Below are 20378 nucleotides of genomic sequence, written 5' to 3'. Positions count from 1 at the left end.
CAGAAGAATAGATGTATTTGGATTATGGTGTTGGTGAAGAATATTGAATAGTATCAGAAGAACAAACAACTGTCTTGTAAGAAATGCAACCAAAATGTTCCTTGGAAGTGAGAATGACATCATGGTTGCTAAAGCGTAGGGTCAGTGAAAAAGAGGAAGACTCCCAACTAGATGCACTGACACAGTGGCAGCAACAATGAGCTCAAACATAATAGCTGTGAGGTTGGCATAGGATGGGGCAGTGTTTCAATTCTGTTGTGCACAGGGTCACTATGAATTGGAACTAACTTGATGGCACCTAACAACAAAGATCATCAATATTCGTGGTTTGGTAACTGAATTTACAATTCTTAGAAAATCAAGTCTGATTTTATTTATTAAAACACACATGTAGTGCAACAAATTAAATATCATACGTCAGTATTATTCCACAAATATTTCTAGCACTACTCTCTTAAAAAATTAAGTGAAGTTTATATGATTTATTATATTATATTGTTGCTGATGTTGTTAAGAGCCCTCAAGTAGGTTCTGGACTCATAGTGTCCCTATATAGGGTTTCCAAGAGTGTCTGGTGAGTTTGAACCACTGACCTTGTGGTAAGTAGTCCAATGTCTATCCTAAAGTGCACATCAGGACTACACAATAGAAAAATTTAATTTCCTAATTTCATTCCATCAAAAAAACTGATTAAAATAGTTTGCATACCTGTTTGAGATTCCCACTTAAAGCTGCATAAACTGCTCTTTCATATTTATTAAAAAGCTCCTGAAAAACAATGGGTGTAACATAAACAAATTTGAAATGTTTTAGTATGCCATGTTCTATATAATCATCTGGAACTTTGTAATCTCTTCTAAATTACATTTATTCACTTGATTCAAACTGAATAGATAATCAAGCTAAAATTCCTAGGAAAAAGTCAAACATTTAAATTTCAAATATATTGTGAAAGCAGATTTAATTCTATTAGATACTCTTGATCACCTACAATAGCCAACTGGGATTTAATATTGTAGAAAATAGTCTACAATATTTGAATTGACAGAATCTGTGTAAAAGTTTCCCCTAAGTTTCTAATACCTGATGTTGGCCTAAATATAAAGTCAGTACAAGGTACTTCAAATCTGTTACTCATCAGTTTGCAATAAATTGCTAAGCAGAATTAATGTGTTCATCAAATTATGTCTTTTAACTTCTGGGCTTTAATTAGTAATACTTCAAGTTTTCCTGTCATCCAAACATGATACTTACAGACATAAGTCTTCCCTCTGCTTTCTGTGCTCAAACAATTGTCCTGGTCAGTCTTCTTTCTGTCTGCTCCCACCAATACTCTCCTAGGCAGGCCCTCATACTTAGTGTGTTCACTTTAAGTCTATATCCCACTGTAATGCTAATCTCAATGCACTGATGTGATATAACCTCAATGTTTTGATGATTTGTCACTACCACCAAAGGTATAAAGTTCCAAATCCTTAGAACAGCATTTGAGGATCACAGTACCTGTTCCTAATGTGTCTTGTTCAGTTATAGCATCCATTATAGTCAGTTCTGCCAGAATTGTTTTGAAATACAAATTCTTCCAACATGATCAGTTGGAAACAATCTGACACTACACAAATTTCCCATTTGCTTATATTTCTTTCACAAGAAATACTAGGTGAATGCAGAAAACTGTACCCAAATGAACCTGGAAACATAAATGTGATATACCTCAAATCAGCAATCTCAGTTACCAGGTGTGTTATAAGCCACACCCATCTCATCCAGTGTTACAACTTTGTTTACCAGCAGATAACCCTCCTTTCACACTTCCCAATAACTGAAGAAAATTTCAGATAGTTTTCAAGGTAAAGTGCCACATTTCTTGTATACGCATATATTTCTTACCCATTTAGCAAGTGTAAGATGGCTACCATTTAAAATAAGTTTTTACCTTTTGTGTAAGAACTTTTTGTCCTGAACCCCATTTTTCTCATAAGCCCTTTGGGAGTTTTATACAATTTTGCATCACATAGTGATTTTTCGATATATGTATGTCATGTTATAACAGTACTGAGTCTATTTCCTTCTATGCATTTTCTGCTCTGATCTGGCAGAACTACGTTCCCTTGAGTTTCTGAACCTATGCGTTTTTTAAATGTTACCTACCTAGAATTCCTTCCTTTTCTTCTCATGCCCAACAACCCAAATCCTATCATTTTTTAAAGTTCAATAAAATGCTTTCTTCTGGGCATAATTTTAGCCCAAAGCATTTTCTCTGAACTCATTTGGTGTTTCCTTGTATTTTTGGCTTCTATCAATATTTAATTCTTATAACTTAGTATCTGAATAATTCTGATTAGTACTCATGCCTGCCCACCCCAGTTTCTCAATATGATTTGAACTTCCTTGAAAACAGGGACTTTAGGGTCACATGCTACTCTGAACATTTCACAGCATATCAGCAGGGTCTTCAATTAGAGCAAAATCAATCTTATTACACAACAGAAGTGGACATGAAAAGAAAAGCCACAAACAAAATGAACCCAGCATAGAAAATTATGTGAAACAAAAGAATCCAGCAGTACCACACACAAAAAAAAACACAGAGAAATTCATATCTACTGATAATTACAATGAATGTAAATGGATTAAATGTACCTACCAGTCAAGAGACATAAAGAGCAGAATGGATAAGAAAACAGGATCTTTCAATGTGCTGTCTATAAGAAGCACATCAAAAAGATGGAGACAGACTAAATGCCCATCAACATAAGAGTGGTTAAACAAACTATGGAACATATACACAACGGAATACCACAAAATGTTAAAGAACAATGATGGTTCCGTGAAATACCTCACAGCACTGCTGAACCTGAGGACATTATGCTGAGTGAAATTAATCAATTACAAAAAGGATAAATAGTGTATGAGATCAATGTTGTGAAAAGTTAAAAAAAGGTTTTCTTGATAATCAATCTATGATGGTCACGGTGGGTGGTGCGGAGGAAAAATTATTCACGGGCTAGACAAATGTTAACATGGGTAACAGAGCAGGCAATATACAACACGAAGTTAGCAGAGGAAAGATGAAGCTAGGGGGAGACACAAGGAAGAATGCAACATTTAAAGTGAATAGAGGTAAATGCTGTTAACTGTTGGTACATGGAGGGGATTGCAACCATGTAATGAAGCAAATTAAATGATTTGTTCAATGTAAAACTGATGCTCTGCTCTGTAAACCTTCACTCAATTCACAATAAAAAGTTGAAAAAAAAATATTGTTACAGCTTACATCTTCTGCCATTCTCCAACAACTTATTTTCCAAATGCATCTATATGGATTCCCTTCAACAGGTTCTAATTCCATTCCTACAAAACAGAAAAAGAAATTAAATTTATAGAGCTTTATTAAACTGAGATCTCCTTATCTTAACCTCTTCTCAAAAGAAAAGCTATACTTTACAAAAGTGGCATTGAGTGGTGTTTATCCTTAACTCTTGGAATAAAATCTACTCACAATACCTCCATTAACATTAGGGTCGTGATAGAGCTTCCAGCCTTCCAGTGTCGCAGCTCTCCATGCCTGACCACAACGTTTACAGAGCCGTTGTGCCTTTTGAAATCAGAAAGAGCAGTGAGTCAAATAAATGAAAAAGTGAGTCAAACACTAAAAAAGCACTTAAGTCTTCTAGTAGTTAAAAGCTAAACATGCCCAACATGATTAGATAACTTTGGACAGAGATATTACACCGCCAACAGAAGCATTCCACTCTGCCAATATATGGATGACTTTCTGTGATTTATCTTTCTTTTTAAAGGAGTCCTTGTGTCACTGTAGGATAAGGACTGTAAGCTAACTGCAAGGTCAGCAGTTCAAACTACCAGCTGCTCTGAAGGAAAACGAGGATTTCTGCTCCTGTAAAGATTTACAAGATACTCTAAAGGGTCACTATGAGTTGGAATCAGCTTGAGGGCAGCTCTGGACTTACCGATGGCATTTAATTTTGTTAGAAGCAAATCTGATGGCATTTGACTTATGTAGATATATGTTTTTTTCTTTTCCATCACTTTAGGGAGCCACTACTTCTTCATTTTTAGTTCATATGGTTTGGATAAGCTTGATTTCATCCCTGAAATCCAAGGTTAGGCAAGTGACATTTCCTCTGCTAATCGTGCTGGAACAGTCAGGGAAGAGACACACTCTGTATGCTGCGATTGCTAGCTGGGAGGATGTAAACCTGGAGATGGCTGGTGGTCATTTTTGACGCAACCCTATGAGCCAACAGTCAACAGTCTAAAGAGACAATATCCTAATTTGTCATTATGTGCTACGGAGTCAGTTCCAACTCATAGTGTTGCTGTAAAGATTTCTGAGGAGCAGCTGGTAAGTTTGAACTTCCAACCTTTTAGTTAGTAGCCCAGTGCTGTAGGATTACAGCACCACACCAGGATTCCAATATCCTAATGGCATCTTTTAAGTCCCTGCCACTTTTGCCTAAAGCCCGACATAACCTTCCATGCTTGAGCCAATCAATTCCCTCTCTTTTTAGCTTAAAGTAACATGAGTTGGATTTATGTGAGAGAGCATAACTAATACAACTAGTTAAGGAATAAATTTCATACCACTCTGAATTTAAAAATTATGAGAGCTATCTAGCAACAAGGAAAAATGTTTTGATACACTATTTTAAAAAGGTAGGAAAAAACTGAATGCATAAATGCATACTATGAATGTTGTTTTTAAGTTCCATCGAGTCAGTCCAACTCATAGTGATCCTATATACGGTTTCCAAGTAGTGGCTGGTATGAGTTTGAACCACCAACCTTGCAGTTCAAACTGACCTTGCAGTCCAGCGCATTAACACACAACGTCACACGAGGGCTCCTTACATTATGATTACAACTATGTTGAAAAGCACACACAAAAGACATACAGCTATAAATAAATAAAAACACTACCTGTGGTCATGCAAAGGTACCTTCAGAATTGTCATTTTCAAGCCTTTACTAATGTGATATTTTTGTTTTCTATTTAAAAAAATACATTTCTTTGTTCACCATATAAGTCCTATTTTGTACATTATCTGGTAAAATGGCCAGGACTTAAATTTTTCAGAATAAATTAATATGTGGTGTCAGCTTCTTTTCTTCATTAAAAAGTAAATATGAAGCTCAATAATCCACGACTTACTACTATAAGACATTACTTAACATATTCTAGTTGTTTTTAAAATGAAAGTAGTAACAAAGAACACTTTGGACTGACATGCATCTATCTAAAGAACATCACCAACAGCACAACATAACATCTGAAGCTTAAAGTGCCTACACATCAGATGCCTAATCTAGAGAGTCAACAAAGACACCAAGGGTCTAACTAGAAACTTACCAGTCTACACAGATCTTAACTGACACAAGGGAAAAGTGTGAAGAGTATCATAGTTATCAAATGCCTAGAAAGTATCAGCTGGAAGAGCAGTTAGAGTGAGACTGATTCTCAATCCTTGAAAATCAGCATTAGAAAGAATGGGGATACTTATAGTACAATACAGGGAGGCAATGTGTGACTTACAAAATTTTAAAAAATAAGAATTGGGTCAAACTTGAGTGTGTTGCTATCTGAGGTAATATGTTTCTTATCACTGGATATATTCAAAGTAGAGTTGGATCCAGAAATACTGTGAAAGAGATTTGTGCATTGAAAAGGAATGTTCACAAAGATCCTGACAAAGTTAGAATTTGTGACTTTTTGAAACTGGAAAAGCTGATTATACGTGATGTACCTCTTCTGTCATCCCAGCACGGATCAAAGTGAAAATGTACTTGAGTAATCTGGCTTCATCTTCTCTATCCAGATCATCAAGTGGCATTTTCTGTCTGATGGGAGCATCGGGGTCCTATTAAAAAAAAAAAATCATAATCAACTATTCACACTACAAAATATACTACACAAAGTACATTCTTACCATCATCAAAAGGCAATAAACCTGTCCTGAGTTCATATACTGAAACATATTCATTTTTAATTTAGTTAAGTAACAAAGGGAATCGAAGTGTCACAGGTGGTCTAAATAGCCACACAACTGTCCACTGCACCACTCTAAACAGATTTTGTTGGTCCTTTTTCATCTGTGCACACAAATGCATGCATAGATGAGATTCGGTAGAAAACACCTTTAGGCTAGCTCAGCAAGGTAACTCTAGAAATGCTACTAGAAATCCACCATTCAGGATGAAGTGAGCTTTACTTAATATGCTATGTAGACTAAAATCTGCTTAGAGCAAGTTAACTCTAAGCAAAACTGCACTCAGATGGAGGACGAACAAAGAGTGGAAGCAGAGGAATTCCCAATCTCTTCTGTGACTAGAAAGTGCTCAGCAGGTACTTCTGGAACATATGAGAAGAGAGGCTTTTCCATATCCATTAAGGAATCCATGATGTATAAAACACATCTATATTCAATAAAATATATTTTAAAAACAGATTTCTAATAGTTACCCCCCACAGTACCCCCAAAATTGAAACTTATTTCTACCTTCCTGAGTACGTACTATTCATAAATGGTTCAGCAAGTTTACTGGAAAATAGAATGCATGACCTGTATGATGAATTTCAAATAAAAACTGAAGGAAGAATGGAATTGTTAGTTCAAATATTACTGAGCATATGGTAATAAGATGATCAATTCAGAAAATGACACGCTTAATAGGTCAACTGGCTACTTTCACACATATTTTACATACACTGAATTTAAGAAGTTATCAAAATTAATGAGTCTAATTTTTAATCATTTAACACTGAACATGGTATATTTTTTACAAATGGAAATAACAACTTTCCAGATGTTAGGAGCAAAGACTTTCAGCTGTTGCTTGCTAAAGAGTAATTTAAGTTGGTCACTTTATGTTCTTCCATCAGTTTCCAAATAATTATCATAAAATATGATATTTTATGTTACTAAAAAATGTTACTAAGCAGAATTTTATCAATTGTTAGTTATTTATTTCTTCCCATTCTTCACTATAAACATTCTTTCCACATGCCCCACAGCTGTTTATTTCTGCAATAATTAGACTTCCATTCTTTTTAAATCTACCAAATGTTTTGTCTGTAACTACTATTCTAGAATAACCTTTCTAATCTCAAGTCAATTGATAAAGCTTTATTTTTTGCCTGCTTTCTATATAAAAGAATTTTCATAGGTCACTATGAAAGGCTCAAATCTTTCTATATGACCAAAATTAATTTGTTTTTAATGCTAGCAAATCAGGTACAATTTCCAACCTTTATTTCACAATTTATAGGGTAGCATTTGAACAAATATACATTTAAATAACACTCCACCAAATTCAAATACAGTATAGTTGTTCTCGAGTTAACTTCTGCACAAACCTTTGGGAAACTACAACAGGGATTCAAGAAAAGAAAATTCTCAGCTTTAAAAAAAAATTTCTTAACTTTGAAGTCAACGTTTTTTTCAAACAACACTTACCAATTCAGTAACAAGTGGACGGACAGTTCCTATATAAGAGGTTAGCTGCCGTTGCTTCAAAGTATGGAGAGTATTTTCCCTAAGTGAAAAAGCAAGTACCAAACTTTTAAAAGAAGAAATTTTTACACTTTCAAAAATAATAAAATCAAGTCACAACAATGCAGAGAGACTACAAACATTTATCAATAAAAAACCAGCAAAATTTATCAATAAAGGGAATTTTAATTCTAGCTTTCTTTTTTTTACACTTTCTTGCCAGCACTTTACTATAAATACAAAGTTTGACAGATTTTTATAGTCCCACCTAGACTTTACCGTTAACATTTCCCTACGATGGTGCCGTGGTTACAATGGACCACCCTAAGTTTGGTTAGCAGTCGGGCACTCTGAGAGGCCAAGTGCACCATAGAAGAAACGTGTGGCAGTCTGCTGACATGAAGATTCAGTCTTGGAAACCCTATGGCGCAGTTCTGTCCTACATGGTTACATAGTTGGAACTGACTTGATGGCAACAGGTCTGATGTTTTGTTTCTTGGTTTTACTGCATTATCTATCTAGCACTCACATTCCTATTAAATACCAACAAGCTGATTCCGACTCATAGTGACCTTGAGGTTCACAGTCCAGCATTTACCCTCCAGAGCCACCATGTTTTCTTATTGCTGTTAAATCGGCGACCCTGTATAAGGTTTGCGAGACTGTAAATCTCTGCGGGAGCAGAAAGCCTCATCTTTCTCCCCCAGAGTGGCTGGTGGGCTCCAATCGCCAACATCACAGTTTACTGCTTATTTTACAGAGCCACTGTGCTCCCTCATAACTGTCTATTAATTCACTCTTAATTATTAACTCTATTTATTCTTTTTGATGTATTGCCTAAATATTTTAGAATAAATGTTGCTATTTAATTTTCTGATATAAAATTCACATATAATAAGATGCACAAATCTTAAATGTATATTCAGTGTTTTGCAAATACATACATACTCCTGCTTAACTCAAACCCCTATCAAGATAAAGTGCACCATCATTATTCCAGAAAATTCCTTCATATCCCTTACCAGCCAAGTCCCATGTCTATCCCTCAAGAAGCAATCACTGTCCTGAACAGACTGTTCTAGTATTTCTTCTAATTAGAATCATACAATGTGTACTTTTGTGTATGACTTGTTTCATTTAGAATACAGTTTTAAGATCACTTATGCTGTGACATTAACTCCTTTTTATTGCTGAGTAGCATTCCACTGTGTGAATGTATTTCAGTCAGTTTCTCTATCCCCCTACGACTGGACATTTGGGCTGTTTCTAGTTTTGTCTGCTAGGAATAAAGCTGTATGTTAATATTCCAAAGCAATTGCATCAGTTTACCTTCCTTCTACCACTGAACAAGAGTTCCAGTTGTCAACCATGCCAACATTTGGTGCTGTCAGTCTTTTACATTTTACCTTATTATTTTAGTGGGCGTATAAGTAATTCTGGTAGTGTAGTGGTTACAATGTAGTTTAGTCCTAATTTCAAGGTCAAGGCGAAAGATGAGGCATTCTGCTCCCGTGAAGATTTACAGCCTCAGAAACACTATACAGGGTTGCTATGAGTCGGAACCAACTTCACAGCTCATAACCACTATCACCACCAATGGGTGTATAGTGGCACCACACCATGGTTATTAGCCATTTACCTATCTGCTTTTGCCCTTTTTATTATGAAACTTGGATACAAGGTATTTGTTGTACATTCTACATGTATATTTTCTTCCAGTCTTAAGTGTTGTTGTTGTTGTTATGTGCTGTTGAGTTGGTTACGACTCATAGTGATCCTGTATAGGATTTCCAAGGAATGGCTGGTGAACTTGAATCACCGACCATGCGGTTCAAATCAACATTGTGGTCTAGCACATTAACCCACAGTGCCACACCAGAACTCCTTCCAATCTATGTTGTTGCTAAGTGCCATCGAGTCGGTTCCAACCCAGTGACCCTGTATAGGGTTTCCAAGGAGCAGCTGGTGAGCTTGAACCGCCGACTCTGCAGTTCAAACGGCTTTGCAGTCTGGCACATTAACCCACAGTGCCACACCAGAACTCCTATAGTTTGTTCTAATCCATTTTCTTAACAGTCTTTTTTTTTTTTTTTTAACTTTTATTGTGAATTGAGTGATGCTTTACATGGGAAAACATCAGTTTTGCACTCAACCAATTGTATTTTGTTTTCTTACGATGATTACACTCTCCTCCATGCACCCTAAGTTAACTGCATTTGCCTCTAATTCCCCTTTTCTTTTTGACATACACAAAAGCATGCAGGAATATATAATCATTTAAACAATCAAAGGGCACATTTTGTAAGCCAACCTACTGCCCACCAGCACACAGCCTTTCTCTTTCCATGAGTCTAGAGTCTTCAGCTGCTTTATCTCTCCTTTTTAGTGTCTTTTAATGAGTAAATTTTGATGAAGCCAAATAATTTTTTCTTTTCTGGTAATTGCTTTTTATTATATAAGGAACACATATCCCAAGTAACATAGACATTTTTCCTCTAAAATCTTTATGATTTTCAATTTTTTACACATAGGACTGCAATCCATCAATAATTGTTAGGTATGATGTGAGATAGGGTTAAGGTCAATCTTTTCAACACAGATAAACAGTTTCCAGCATGATTCGATGAAAAGACATTTCTTTCCCCCATTGGATTGCTTTGACACCTTTGTTGGAAACCAAATGACAATATCAGTATCGGTCTATTTCCAATTCTCATGGAAACAGCAGTCAAGAAATGAAATGACAAATTGTAATAGGCAAATCTGCTGTACAAGAACTCTGTAAAGTGTTCAAAAGCAACGATACTAGTTTGAGGACTAAGGTGCTCCTGATCCAAGCCACGGTATTTTCAATAGCCTCATATGCATGTGAAAGTTGAACAATGAATAAGACCAAAGAAGAGTCAATACATTTTAGTTATGGTGTTGGAGAAAAGTATTAAAAATACCATGGTCTGGAAATTCCAGCAAGAATATGGACTAATCAGATGCACTATGTGGACCCTCTACAACAAAGATACAAGAGACATATAAATGAAACAGATAAAAATTCTGGAATCCTGACCTTCAGAGGAAAGGTTAGAGAAGTGGACTGAGTGCTCACTGGGAGTAGCAGCTGAGCAGCGGTGGCGAGAGACAGAGACAGACTGGTAAAAGGCATGCCAGATGCGGCACAACCATCTTGTGAGCACCTCTGGCAATAGAAGGTGACCTGGCAGAGTCACACAGGTAACCGCAAAGGTACAATTCCTTCTTTTCCCATGCTCCCTGGTGGCCAGCGCCCACACGTATCCAACCAGAGCGCAGATACTGTTCTCCAGTAATTCAGAACCAGGTGGTTCGGAGCCATGCCAGTGTGAGACCAGGGCCTGCTACGCTGCTCTGGTGCTCTGCTTTGGTGCCTGAATTTAGGCAGGCTTGGCTCCAGACCTACATAACCTGCAGAGCCACCAACCAGCATTTAGCCAGTCACTCTGCTCCCGTCTGTCCAGTGGTCCTAACAGACACTGAAACCAACTCCATCAAGGGCCTCCACGAACTACTTCTGAACTGAATGCCCTGAACATAGAGACTGCCAAGGCCAATAGGAACTCCATCTATGTCCAGTAACTCTGCTGACACATTCCTCATCCACCCACCTTATGTGCTTCTTGGCTTGCAGGAGCCCCTAGCATTTTCTCCTCTACAGGTCCAACATCTACACTGTTTTTTTTTTCCCCCGTAGGTCTGGAGCTCTGGTAGTATAGTGGTTACGAATCAGGCTGCCAACCTCAGGGACAACAGTTCGAAACTACCAGCTGTTCTGAGGGGGAAGATGAGTCTTTCTGCTCCTGTAAAGATTGACAGCCTCGGAAACCCCGTACAGGGTGACTATGAGTCGGAACTAACTCCACGGCACATAACCACCACCACCATCACCACCAGGGTTGCATTTTTTGTTTCATTGTTTTTGTTAATTCTTTTGTTGCTGGTTCCTTGTTTATTATGTCTTCTGTTCTGTGAGGAAGAGGTTTTTTCTTTCCCATCCAACAGGAGACAGCAACCGTGACTATACAGCCCAGCAACAACCCTACCCCTCAGTAGCTCTACCCAGTGGGCAAGAGCCAATACCAACTCCTATAGCACCAGATCAATGATAGAAAGCAGCCAACACCAGCCAAACCCACCCTTACCTGAGATGCACAGTGAACAAGAACACGTTTCTGTTCTCCAACTACACCCACAGGAGACAGTTGGTGAGAGCATAAGAACACATCAACATACAATTAGCAATTAAATATAAATATGACAACCTTACCACTTCCTGGAGACAACAGGCAATTTTAGCCTTTACAAAGATATAAGAGAGAATGGCTCAAACAAATGACCAAGATACAGAGTCAGATAACTCTTCTGAGAAAGATATGGCAATGGAACTAACTGAAAAAGAATTCAAAATAATATTTATGTAACCTCAAAGTATTGACAGAAAGATTGAGGAAAGCAAGAAAAAAAAAAACTTAACAAGAAGTCAGGAAAACTCTGTAAGAACGAACAGATAAAACAATTGCAAATTTTAAAAAATTACAAAACCTGCAACTCAAAATCCAGAAGATTAATTCTAAGACTTCAAAAATGGACAGAACATCAAAAGGACAAAGGAGAAGATTCAAAGCGTTGGAAACCCGAATTAGCGAAGTTAAGTACAAATCTCTCAGTGCTAATATGCTAAAAGAACAATCAGAAAAAAAGAATGAAAAAATTCAAAGAAAGCTTAAGAGTTATGGGGGAATCCAAGAAGGGGAACAACTTACAGGTGATTGGAATTCCAGAACAAGAACTGACAATAAAAAGCATAGAGAAAATTGTCAAAGGACTTGTCAGAAGACCACCAATGAGATGGACTGGCAGTGGCTGCAGCAATGGTCTCAATGGAAACAAGGAATGGCTCAGGACCAGGAGTGGTTTGTTCTATTGTGCTCAAGGGCACTACAGGTCGGCGCTAATCTAACACACTGCACGCTACTGACTGGTTAAAAAAAATTACACTAAACTCATGAAAAACTTGCTAAAATCCTTAACACTGATGGGAACTTTAACTTAAAAAAATTCAATTTTTACCAAAAACTAAGTAGAACTAATCTTATAGTTAAGCTACGAATATCTGACACACATTACACATACACAATGCTGTTGAATTCAAAAGTAATCCCAACTTTTTAAAGTCTGAAAATACATTACTCCGAAGGGTACTTCTTGGCTTCAAGGCCCTGCAGTAACTTAGTTATGTAGATAAAAATTTTTTCTTGAAAAAAAAAAAATCACAGATAAAAAGAGCATAGCATATGTATTTTCTTGATGATTAAATTAAGATTATACCTATGATAAACTCCAAAATTTTTACCTTGGCCAGCCTGTCATAGTACTGTATGATCTAGATCTCACCAATGTCATTTCATACCATTGTCTTCTCAGGGATTTTGCGATTTCTGCTACTACCCAGAACACCTGTCCCCCAGGTTTTTGCATTTTCTGACTCCTCTGTATCTATAAATTTTAAGCAGTACCCACTGTCATCTTCTACCCCTTATGTCTGATTACATGACATGAAATATACTTATTTGCCTACTAACTCTTTAAAACATTAAGTGACTTCAAGAATAAAAAGTTTAGTGACTTACCAGTATACTGATTTTGCATAAAACTCAATATTATCAGAAAAATCTCCAATCTCATCTTTGGCAATGCTTTCTAACCAGTCTACCACCAGCTGGAAAGAAAAACAGTTTCTGATTTCAGAAATATCACTAACAATATTCTAACTATTATTTTAACTTTTTAAAATCAATAAATATGGCAATAAAATGAGCTTTCTTTTTTAAGAACTAGCATATATTTAAGAACTAGCATATTTTAAAACATTTACTGATGAAGCTCAAAGAGCACAGCCTTTGGTATGGGCTACATCTCAATGTAAACAACAAAAATCCTCACCACTGGACCAATAAACAATATTCTTATCGATGGAGAAAAGATTGAAGTTGTCAAGGACTTCTCTCTTCTTGGATCAACTATCAACACTCATGGAAGCAGCAGTCAAGAAATCAAACGATGTATTGCATTAGGCAAATCTGCTACACAACACCTTTTTAAAGTGTTGAAGAGCAAAGATGTCAGCTTGAAGACTAAGGTGCGCCTGACCCAAGCCATGGTATTTTCAGTAACCTCATATGCATGCAAAAGCTGGACAGTGAATAAGGAAGACCGTAGAAGAATTGGTGCTTTTGAGTTATGGTGTTGGAGGAAAATATTGAAAGTACCATGGGCTGCCAAAAGAACAATAGATCCGTTTTGGAAGAAGTGCAGCCAGAGTCCCTCTTGGACACCAAGATGGCCAAACTTCGTCTCTCATACTTCACACATATTGTCAGGAGGGACCAGTCGCTGGAGAAGGATATCATATTTGGTAAGGTGGAGGGTCACAAAAAAAGAGGAAGACCCCCAAGGAGATGGATTGGCCAAGTGGCATCAGCAATGGACTCAAGCGTAGCAACAGTAGTGAGGTCGGCCCAGGATCGGGCAGTGTTTCATTCTGCTATGCTTAAGGTCGCTATGAGTTGGTACCAACTTGATGGCACCTAACAACAACAACAAGCATATTTTTAAAAGGTTACTCCTAAAAAGACTGAAGAGTTCTGGTATGGTGCTGCAAGATAATGCGCTGGACTGCAAGACTGGTTTGAACCACAAGGTCAGCATTTCAAACTCACCAGCTGCTCCTCAGAAACCCTATAAGGGTCGCTATGAGTCAGAACCAACTCAATGGCACTTAACAACAACAAAAAACACTAAGGTTACTTTAAAATCAGAGAGCAAAGTGCTTAATTCTTATAAAGGTCTAATTTAAAAATTAAGAACTCTTTTAAAATTGTAAAAACTTCAATTCCACATATGTAATTTACCTTGTATCCAAGTTTCATAAAAAATAAATAAATACAAATTACCTGGCTTTGTCGGACAAGTGAATCTCGCTGAAATAATGCTTCCACAACTGCCTTTTCACTGGCATTAAGAGACTATTATAGGAGAAAAAAAAAATTAAAGGAAGAAAAGAAGATACCCCAAGAATATCACTTCAGCAAAGTAAGTGAGAATCTGAAGTAAGAATATTTGGTCACCCATATGCATGAACATTTCACCACATGGCAAAGCAGCACATTCACCTTTGAAAAATATTTACAAATTTCAAACTATCAGATCAATTGTAGCTATGCCTACCTGATCTTGAAATTCTTTTACCAAGAATGCAACTTTTGTTTCCCCAAAGATGTTTTAAGAGAAAAATAAAACACAAAGCAAAGGCCTGGATACAGTCTTGTTACATATTAGAAAATGAAAATTTAAAAACTTTAATAAATGATCTTTTCATTCTTCATGCAGAAGTTGACATGTGATAAAACATAAGAACAATCCAAGGCTCTTAAGATAGATGTTAAAAGACAACTTGACAGATGTAAGGGAAAAGGCTTTTGTGAGGCTGAATACGAGGGGCTTTAAATAGCTCTTTAAAAACTCCATGATTTTTAGTTACATCTTTCCAGGAACTTTCTGAAGTCTTCTCGTACGGCTACTCTCTTGCGTACTGCTAGCTCACTTCCCCTTGCTAAGTCACTTTTATGTAATACTTGCTAGGGTGTCCTTGGAGGTCTGGGGTCCTGGCAGCATGCCACCTTTGTTCACAAGAGCTATAAAAGCCTTTGCCTCCTTCTGGGGGTTGCAGAGACTCGAGTCTGGCCCTGCTGCCATGAGCACATCACCTCAGTGATTAATTCCTTAACGAAAAACTCCTATATTACCATCAGGGAGGTAGCAGTCTCTTTCTTCAGTCACTCAGCACTTTAGGGCAAATCTCAAGCCATTGGTCCATATCCAAAGGAGCCCAAATGTGCTGCTTCCTGTTAAGGTCAGAGGTCTAAATCCACGGCCCACTCTTCAGAAGAGAAGTCTGTCTGGTCCTGTAAAGATTTACAGCCTTGGAAACCTTAAGGAGCAGTTCTACTCTGTCTTCCAGGGTGGCTGTGAGTCAGAAGTGACTCAATGACAATGTATTTAGCTTGAGTTTGTGCCCAAACAACATAAATAATAGCAAACAGAATGAAGCCATATATAAAAACTATAATATAGTCTGTTCAAGTATAAGCATAGGTCAAATATATTAATCAATCCATATTATTAGTGAGCTAAAGGCAAAAGCCACATGAACATCCGGATAGAAGTTAAAACAGCATTTGATAAAAGGATTCTCATAGGCTAGAAATTGAAGGATACTCTATGAGTATGACTATTATTTGAAACCTATAGCAAATAACATAGTTAACTATCAAGTGTTTGAGGCACTCCTTTTAAAGTTCAAAAGATGAAAATAATTGTATTTTTCAACTTTACTTTGAAAGTTCTAGCTAATATAAGAAAAAAAGACACAGTAGTAATAAGTATGAAAGAAGAGTCAAATTCATCACTATTCGTAGATATCAGGATTCCCAACCAAGAAAATCAAAGGCAATCAAAGGAAAATTATTAAAAATAGTAAATAAGATCAGTAAGGTAGTTAAGCATGAGATAAATATATATAAGACAAATGTTGTTGCTGTTGTTAAGTGCCATCAAGTTGGTTCCAACTCACAGTGACCCTGTGTAGGATTTCTGAGAAGAGGTTGGTAGGTTTGAACTACAGATCTTATAGCTACCAATCCAGTGCTTACCCTACAGCACCACATCAGAAAAAGACCTAAGCATTACATCTTTGTGTACTTGTTAGATTATTCCTTATTAAACTACTGGGCTTGTTTTGTCAAGAGATTTTTTACACTTCAAACTTTTCAAAATAAATTATTCTTGAAAAAGACAGTCCTCCCACCAACAAGTGAAGTTGTTTCTCATAAACTGTATCAAAGCTGGTTGTGCATTTCTCTTTAATCTTTCAATTTATTTCACAAATACTTCTGTCATTTCAGCAGTGTGCCATACAGACTATCATCATTAATGGGGAGATTCAATATGAGAAAAATGCCAATTCTCCCCAAATTAACTGATAAATTCAACATAACTTCAATACATATCCTAGTAAGGTTTTTAAAAATGGAAATGGTTAAGTTCATCTGGGGAAAAAAATATTCAAGAATAGTCAAAACTGTTATAAAAAATATATCAAATGCCAAAAATTAGAGATATAAATGACTAAAGTTAGTACTGGCTTTAAATGTATCAATAAAGCATAAAACACCCAAGTATAAGTATGAGTTGCAGAAGAATTGTATTAACGATCAATGAAGAAAAGATGGCCTACTTGATAAACTGTGCTGGGACAAATGGATACACATTTGATAAGAGTTAAATCTCTTGCTTATGTCATAGAAACTATAAATTAAAAAGCTTATTATGTAGGAAAAAAAACCTTAAATATAAGAGAAAACATGAAAATATTTTAATAATACGTAAGAAAGGCCTTCCTTTGCAAGATACACAATAATAAACCATAGAGGAAAACATGGTAGATTTGACTAGATACAAACAAGCAATGCCTGCTTGATAAAGGCACCTTAAACTGGAGTCTTGGTGTGGTGTGGTAGGATAGTCACTGGACTATTAACCACAAGGTTGATGGTTCAAACCCACCAGATGATCCTTGGAAACCTTATACAGGATCTCTGAGTCAGAATCAACTCTGTGGCACTTAACAACAACAACAATACATGTAAGAGGAAAGAATATTAAAACAAAAGAAAAAATGAACAAGCTACAGAATACAAAATTCATGTAAGAAACACAAATTGATAATGAAAAAATATTCTGCACCATATGAAAGACAAGGATATGCATATTAAAATCATGAGATCTGTTTCCTTTCAATAGGCAAAAGTCAAATGACTAATAATACCTCATTAACGGGATAAACATTTCATACACTATCAGTGAAAGTATAAACTGATATATTCCATTAGGAAGGCAATATAACAATCTATCAAATTTTGACCTAGGAGTTTCACTTTCAGAAATAGAAGAAATCCTTGAGCATGTACATAAAAAAAGTATGAAGAAGATGGTCAACAATTACCCAAAGCAAAGATGAAAGGGAAAGATGACAGGGAAACGAGATGACTAGAAATCAAATATTCAGAATGAAATGAATGAGAATGTTGACACACTGTGGAAACAATAATTACTGTCACTGAACAGTATGTGCAGTAATTGTTAAATGGGATGCTAACAATCTGGGTCAACTTTCAACAAAAACACAGAAATACCTTGCCTTGGAAACTCTCTGGAGCAGTTTAGTCTATCCTATATGATCACTGTAAGTTGGAATCAATTTGATCACAGTGAGATGGTTTTAGGAATTTTTGAAAAAACAAAAGCTGTATGAATTTACAAGGAAAAGCAAACCAAAGAAATATTCATGAATGTAAAAAGAAACTCAGTATAATATACAAAATCAATTATGTGGAAAACAAGCTACTTGTGTTTAAGTAATGTATGTATGTATACACACACAGAGTAAAATTTCTTAATAGCATACTAAATTGATAGACTTACTTTTACTTTGTAAGTCAATACTTAATTACTTTATGAGATTATTTTATTTTGAGAACTTTTAAAATGAAGACACTTTAGATGGAAGGTTAAAAATCAAGTATTATTACTGAAGAGCATTTTCTATTATCTTTAAGTTCTAGTAAAAGAAAAGGGCCCTAATGTGGCCAGGAGTCCTGGTGTGGTGCTGTAGGATAGAGCATTGGTCAGTTTGAGCCACAAGGTTGGTGGTTCAAACCCACCAGCCACTCTTTGGAAAGCCTTTAAAGGGTCACTAATAAGTTGGAACTGATTCGACAACACTTAACAACAACAAAAGAAAAGGAGCCGTGGTGGCACAGCTGATTAAGTGTTGGGCTGCTAATCAAAAAGGTTGGCAGTTCCAATCCACCAGCTGCTCTTTGGGAGAAAGATGAGGCAGTCTACTTTCATAAAAATCTACAGGCTTGGAAACTTATGGAGCAGTTCTTGTCAGTTCTATAAAGTTGCTATGTGTCAGAAGCCACTCAATGGCTGTGGGTCTGATTTTCAGATAAGCACTGAACTTCTAATTGCAAGGTAAGCAGCTCAAACCCACTAGTTGCTCCTCAGAAACTGTCTATAGGGTCATTATGAGTCAGAACTGACTCAACAACACTTAACAACAAAAGAAAGGAAATAATACAAAACTTACAGTAACTGCAAACATATTTTCATCTTCTAATGCAGTCTGTATTCTGTCTCTGGAAAATATAACACAAAGTGAAAAACCTTTATTTCACACGAATTTATGAGAGTACCTTTTAAGCTATATGCATGCATAAATCTGCATTTTATCCAGGGAAAGCAAATGTATTTCCAACTAACTTCACTGCATTTTAAATATGAGGATACTTCAACAAGTTCATGGAAAGAGGCAATTAAAAACAATGAATTTTTCCACAAACCTTTTGAAGCCCCTTCTACAAGATATAAGTAATAAATGACAGCTAAATCTAATATTGATACCTGAATAAACCTGTAAAAACAAAACACCACTGCAAGTACTCAGTCACCAATGTAAAAAGATGAATTTTAGTTCTACTAACAGATACACTGAAAGCTATGCCACCCATATTTTAAATACCAGCAGGATCACCCATGGTGCACAGGTTTCAGATGAGCTTCCAGATGAAGACAGACTAGGAAAAAGGAGTGACAAACTACTTTCGGATACTTAGTTACTGGAAACCTTATGAATAGCAGAGAAACACTGTCAGATACAGTGCCGGGAAATGAGCCCCTCAGGTTGGAAGGAATTCAAAATGCGACTGGGGAAAAGCTGCCTCCTCAAAGTAGAGTTGATTGATGAAGCAAATGGAGTAAAGCCCGTAGAAGTAAAGCACGCGGGACCTTCATTTGCTAATGGGGCACAACTCAAAATGAAGAGAAATAGCTGTAAACATCCATTGAAAAGTGGAACATGGAATGTACAAAGTATGAATCTGGGAAAATTGGAAGTTGTCAAAAATGAAGCGGAACACATAAACATCGATATCTTAGGCATTAGTGAGCTGAAATGGATGGGTATTGGCCATTTTTAATTTGATGACCACATGGTTTACTATGCCGGAAATGACAAATTGAAGAGGAATGGCGTTGCATTCGTTGTCAAAAAGAACATATCCAGATCAGTCATGAGGTACAAAGCTGTCTGTGATAGGCTAATATCAATGTGCCTACAGGGAAGCCCAGTTAATATTTTATTCAAATTTACACACCAACCACTAAAGCCAGTGAGGATGAAACAGAAGAATTCTACTAACTTCTTCAATCTGAAATTTATCAAACACGCAATCAAGATGTATTGATCATTACTGATGATTGGAATGCAAAGGTTGGGAGCAAAGAGAAAGGATCAGTAGTTGGAAAATATGGCTTTGGTGATAGAAATGATGCTGGAGAACACATGAAAGACTTCTATAAAATATATGATTTGTTCATTTCAAATACATTCTTTAGACAGCATAAGAGACGACTATACAAATGGACGTCAACAGATGGAATACACAGAAATCAAACTGACTACATCTGCGGAAAAAGAAGATGGAAAAGCTCCATATCATCAGTCAAAACAAGTCCACGAGAGCCAAAATATATCCCACCTGAATTTAGAGATCATCTGAAGAACAGATTTGATACATTAAACACTAAAGACCGAAGATCAGAAGACTTGTGGGATGACATCAAGAACATCACACATGAAGAAAACAAAAAGTCATTAAGAAGACAAGAAAGAAGGAAAAGGTCAAAATGGATGTAAGAAGAGACATTGAA

The 20378-nt window shown here is 36.4% G+C and overlaps 1 protein-coding gene across 1 annotated transcript in view; it reads right to left on the bottom strand.

Moving 5' to 3' along the window:
* Positions 1-20378, bottom strand: part of NUP107 (nucleoporin 107kDa) — a 65235-nt gene that overhangs the window by 28729 nt on the left and 16128 nt on the right. Inside the window, exons 8-15 of the mRNA XM_006859539.1 lie at positions 18757-18805; positions 14498-14569; positions 13175-13263; positions 7479-7557; positions 5769-5882; positions 3508-3598; positions 3278-3354; positions 709-768 (exon numbers count right to left, since the gene is read on the bottom strand). Coding sequence (XP_006859601.1) covers positions 709-768; positions 3278-3354; positions 3508-3598; positions 5769-5882; positions 7479-7557; positions 13175-13263; positions 14498-14569; positions 18757-18805 — 631 coding nt within the window. The remainder of the gene's footprint in view (positions 1-708; positions 769-3277; positions 3355-3507; positions 3599-5768; positions 5883-7478; positions 7558-13174; positions 13264-14497; positions 14570-18756; positions 18806-20378) is intronic.

Source organism: Chrysochloris asiatica, unplaced genomic scaffold (assembly GCF_000296735.1).
Source record: "Chrysochloris asiatica unplaced genomic scaffold, ChrAsi1.0 scaffold00033, whole genome shotgun sequence".
Lineage (NCBI taxonomy): Eukaryota > Metazoa > Chordata > Mammalia > Afrosoricida > Chrysochloridae > Chrysochloris > Chrysochloris asiatica.
This window is presented reverse-complemented; position numbering and strand designations above follow the sequence as displayed.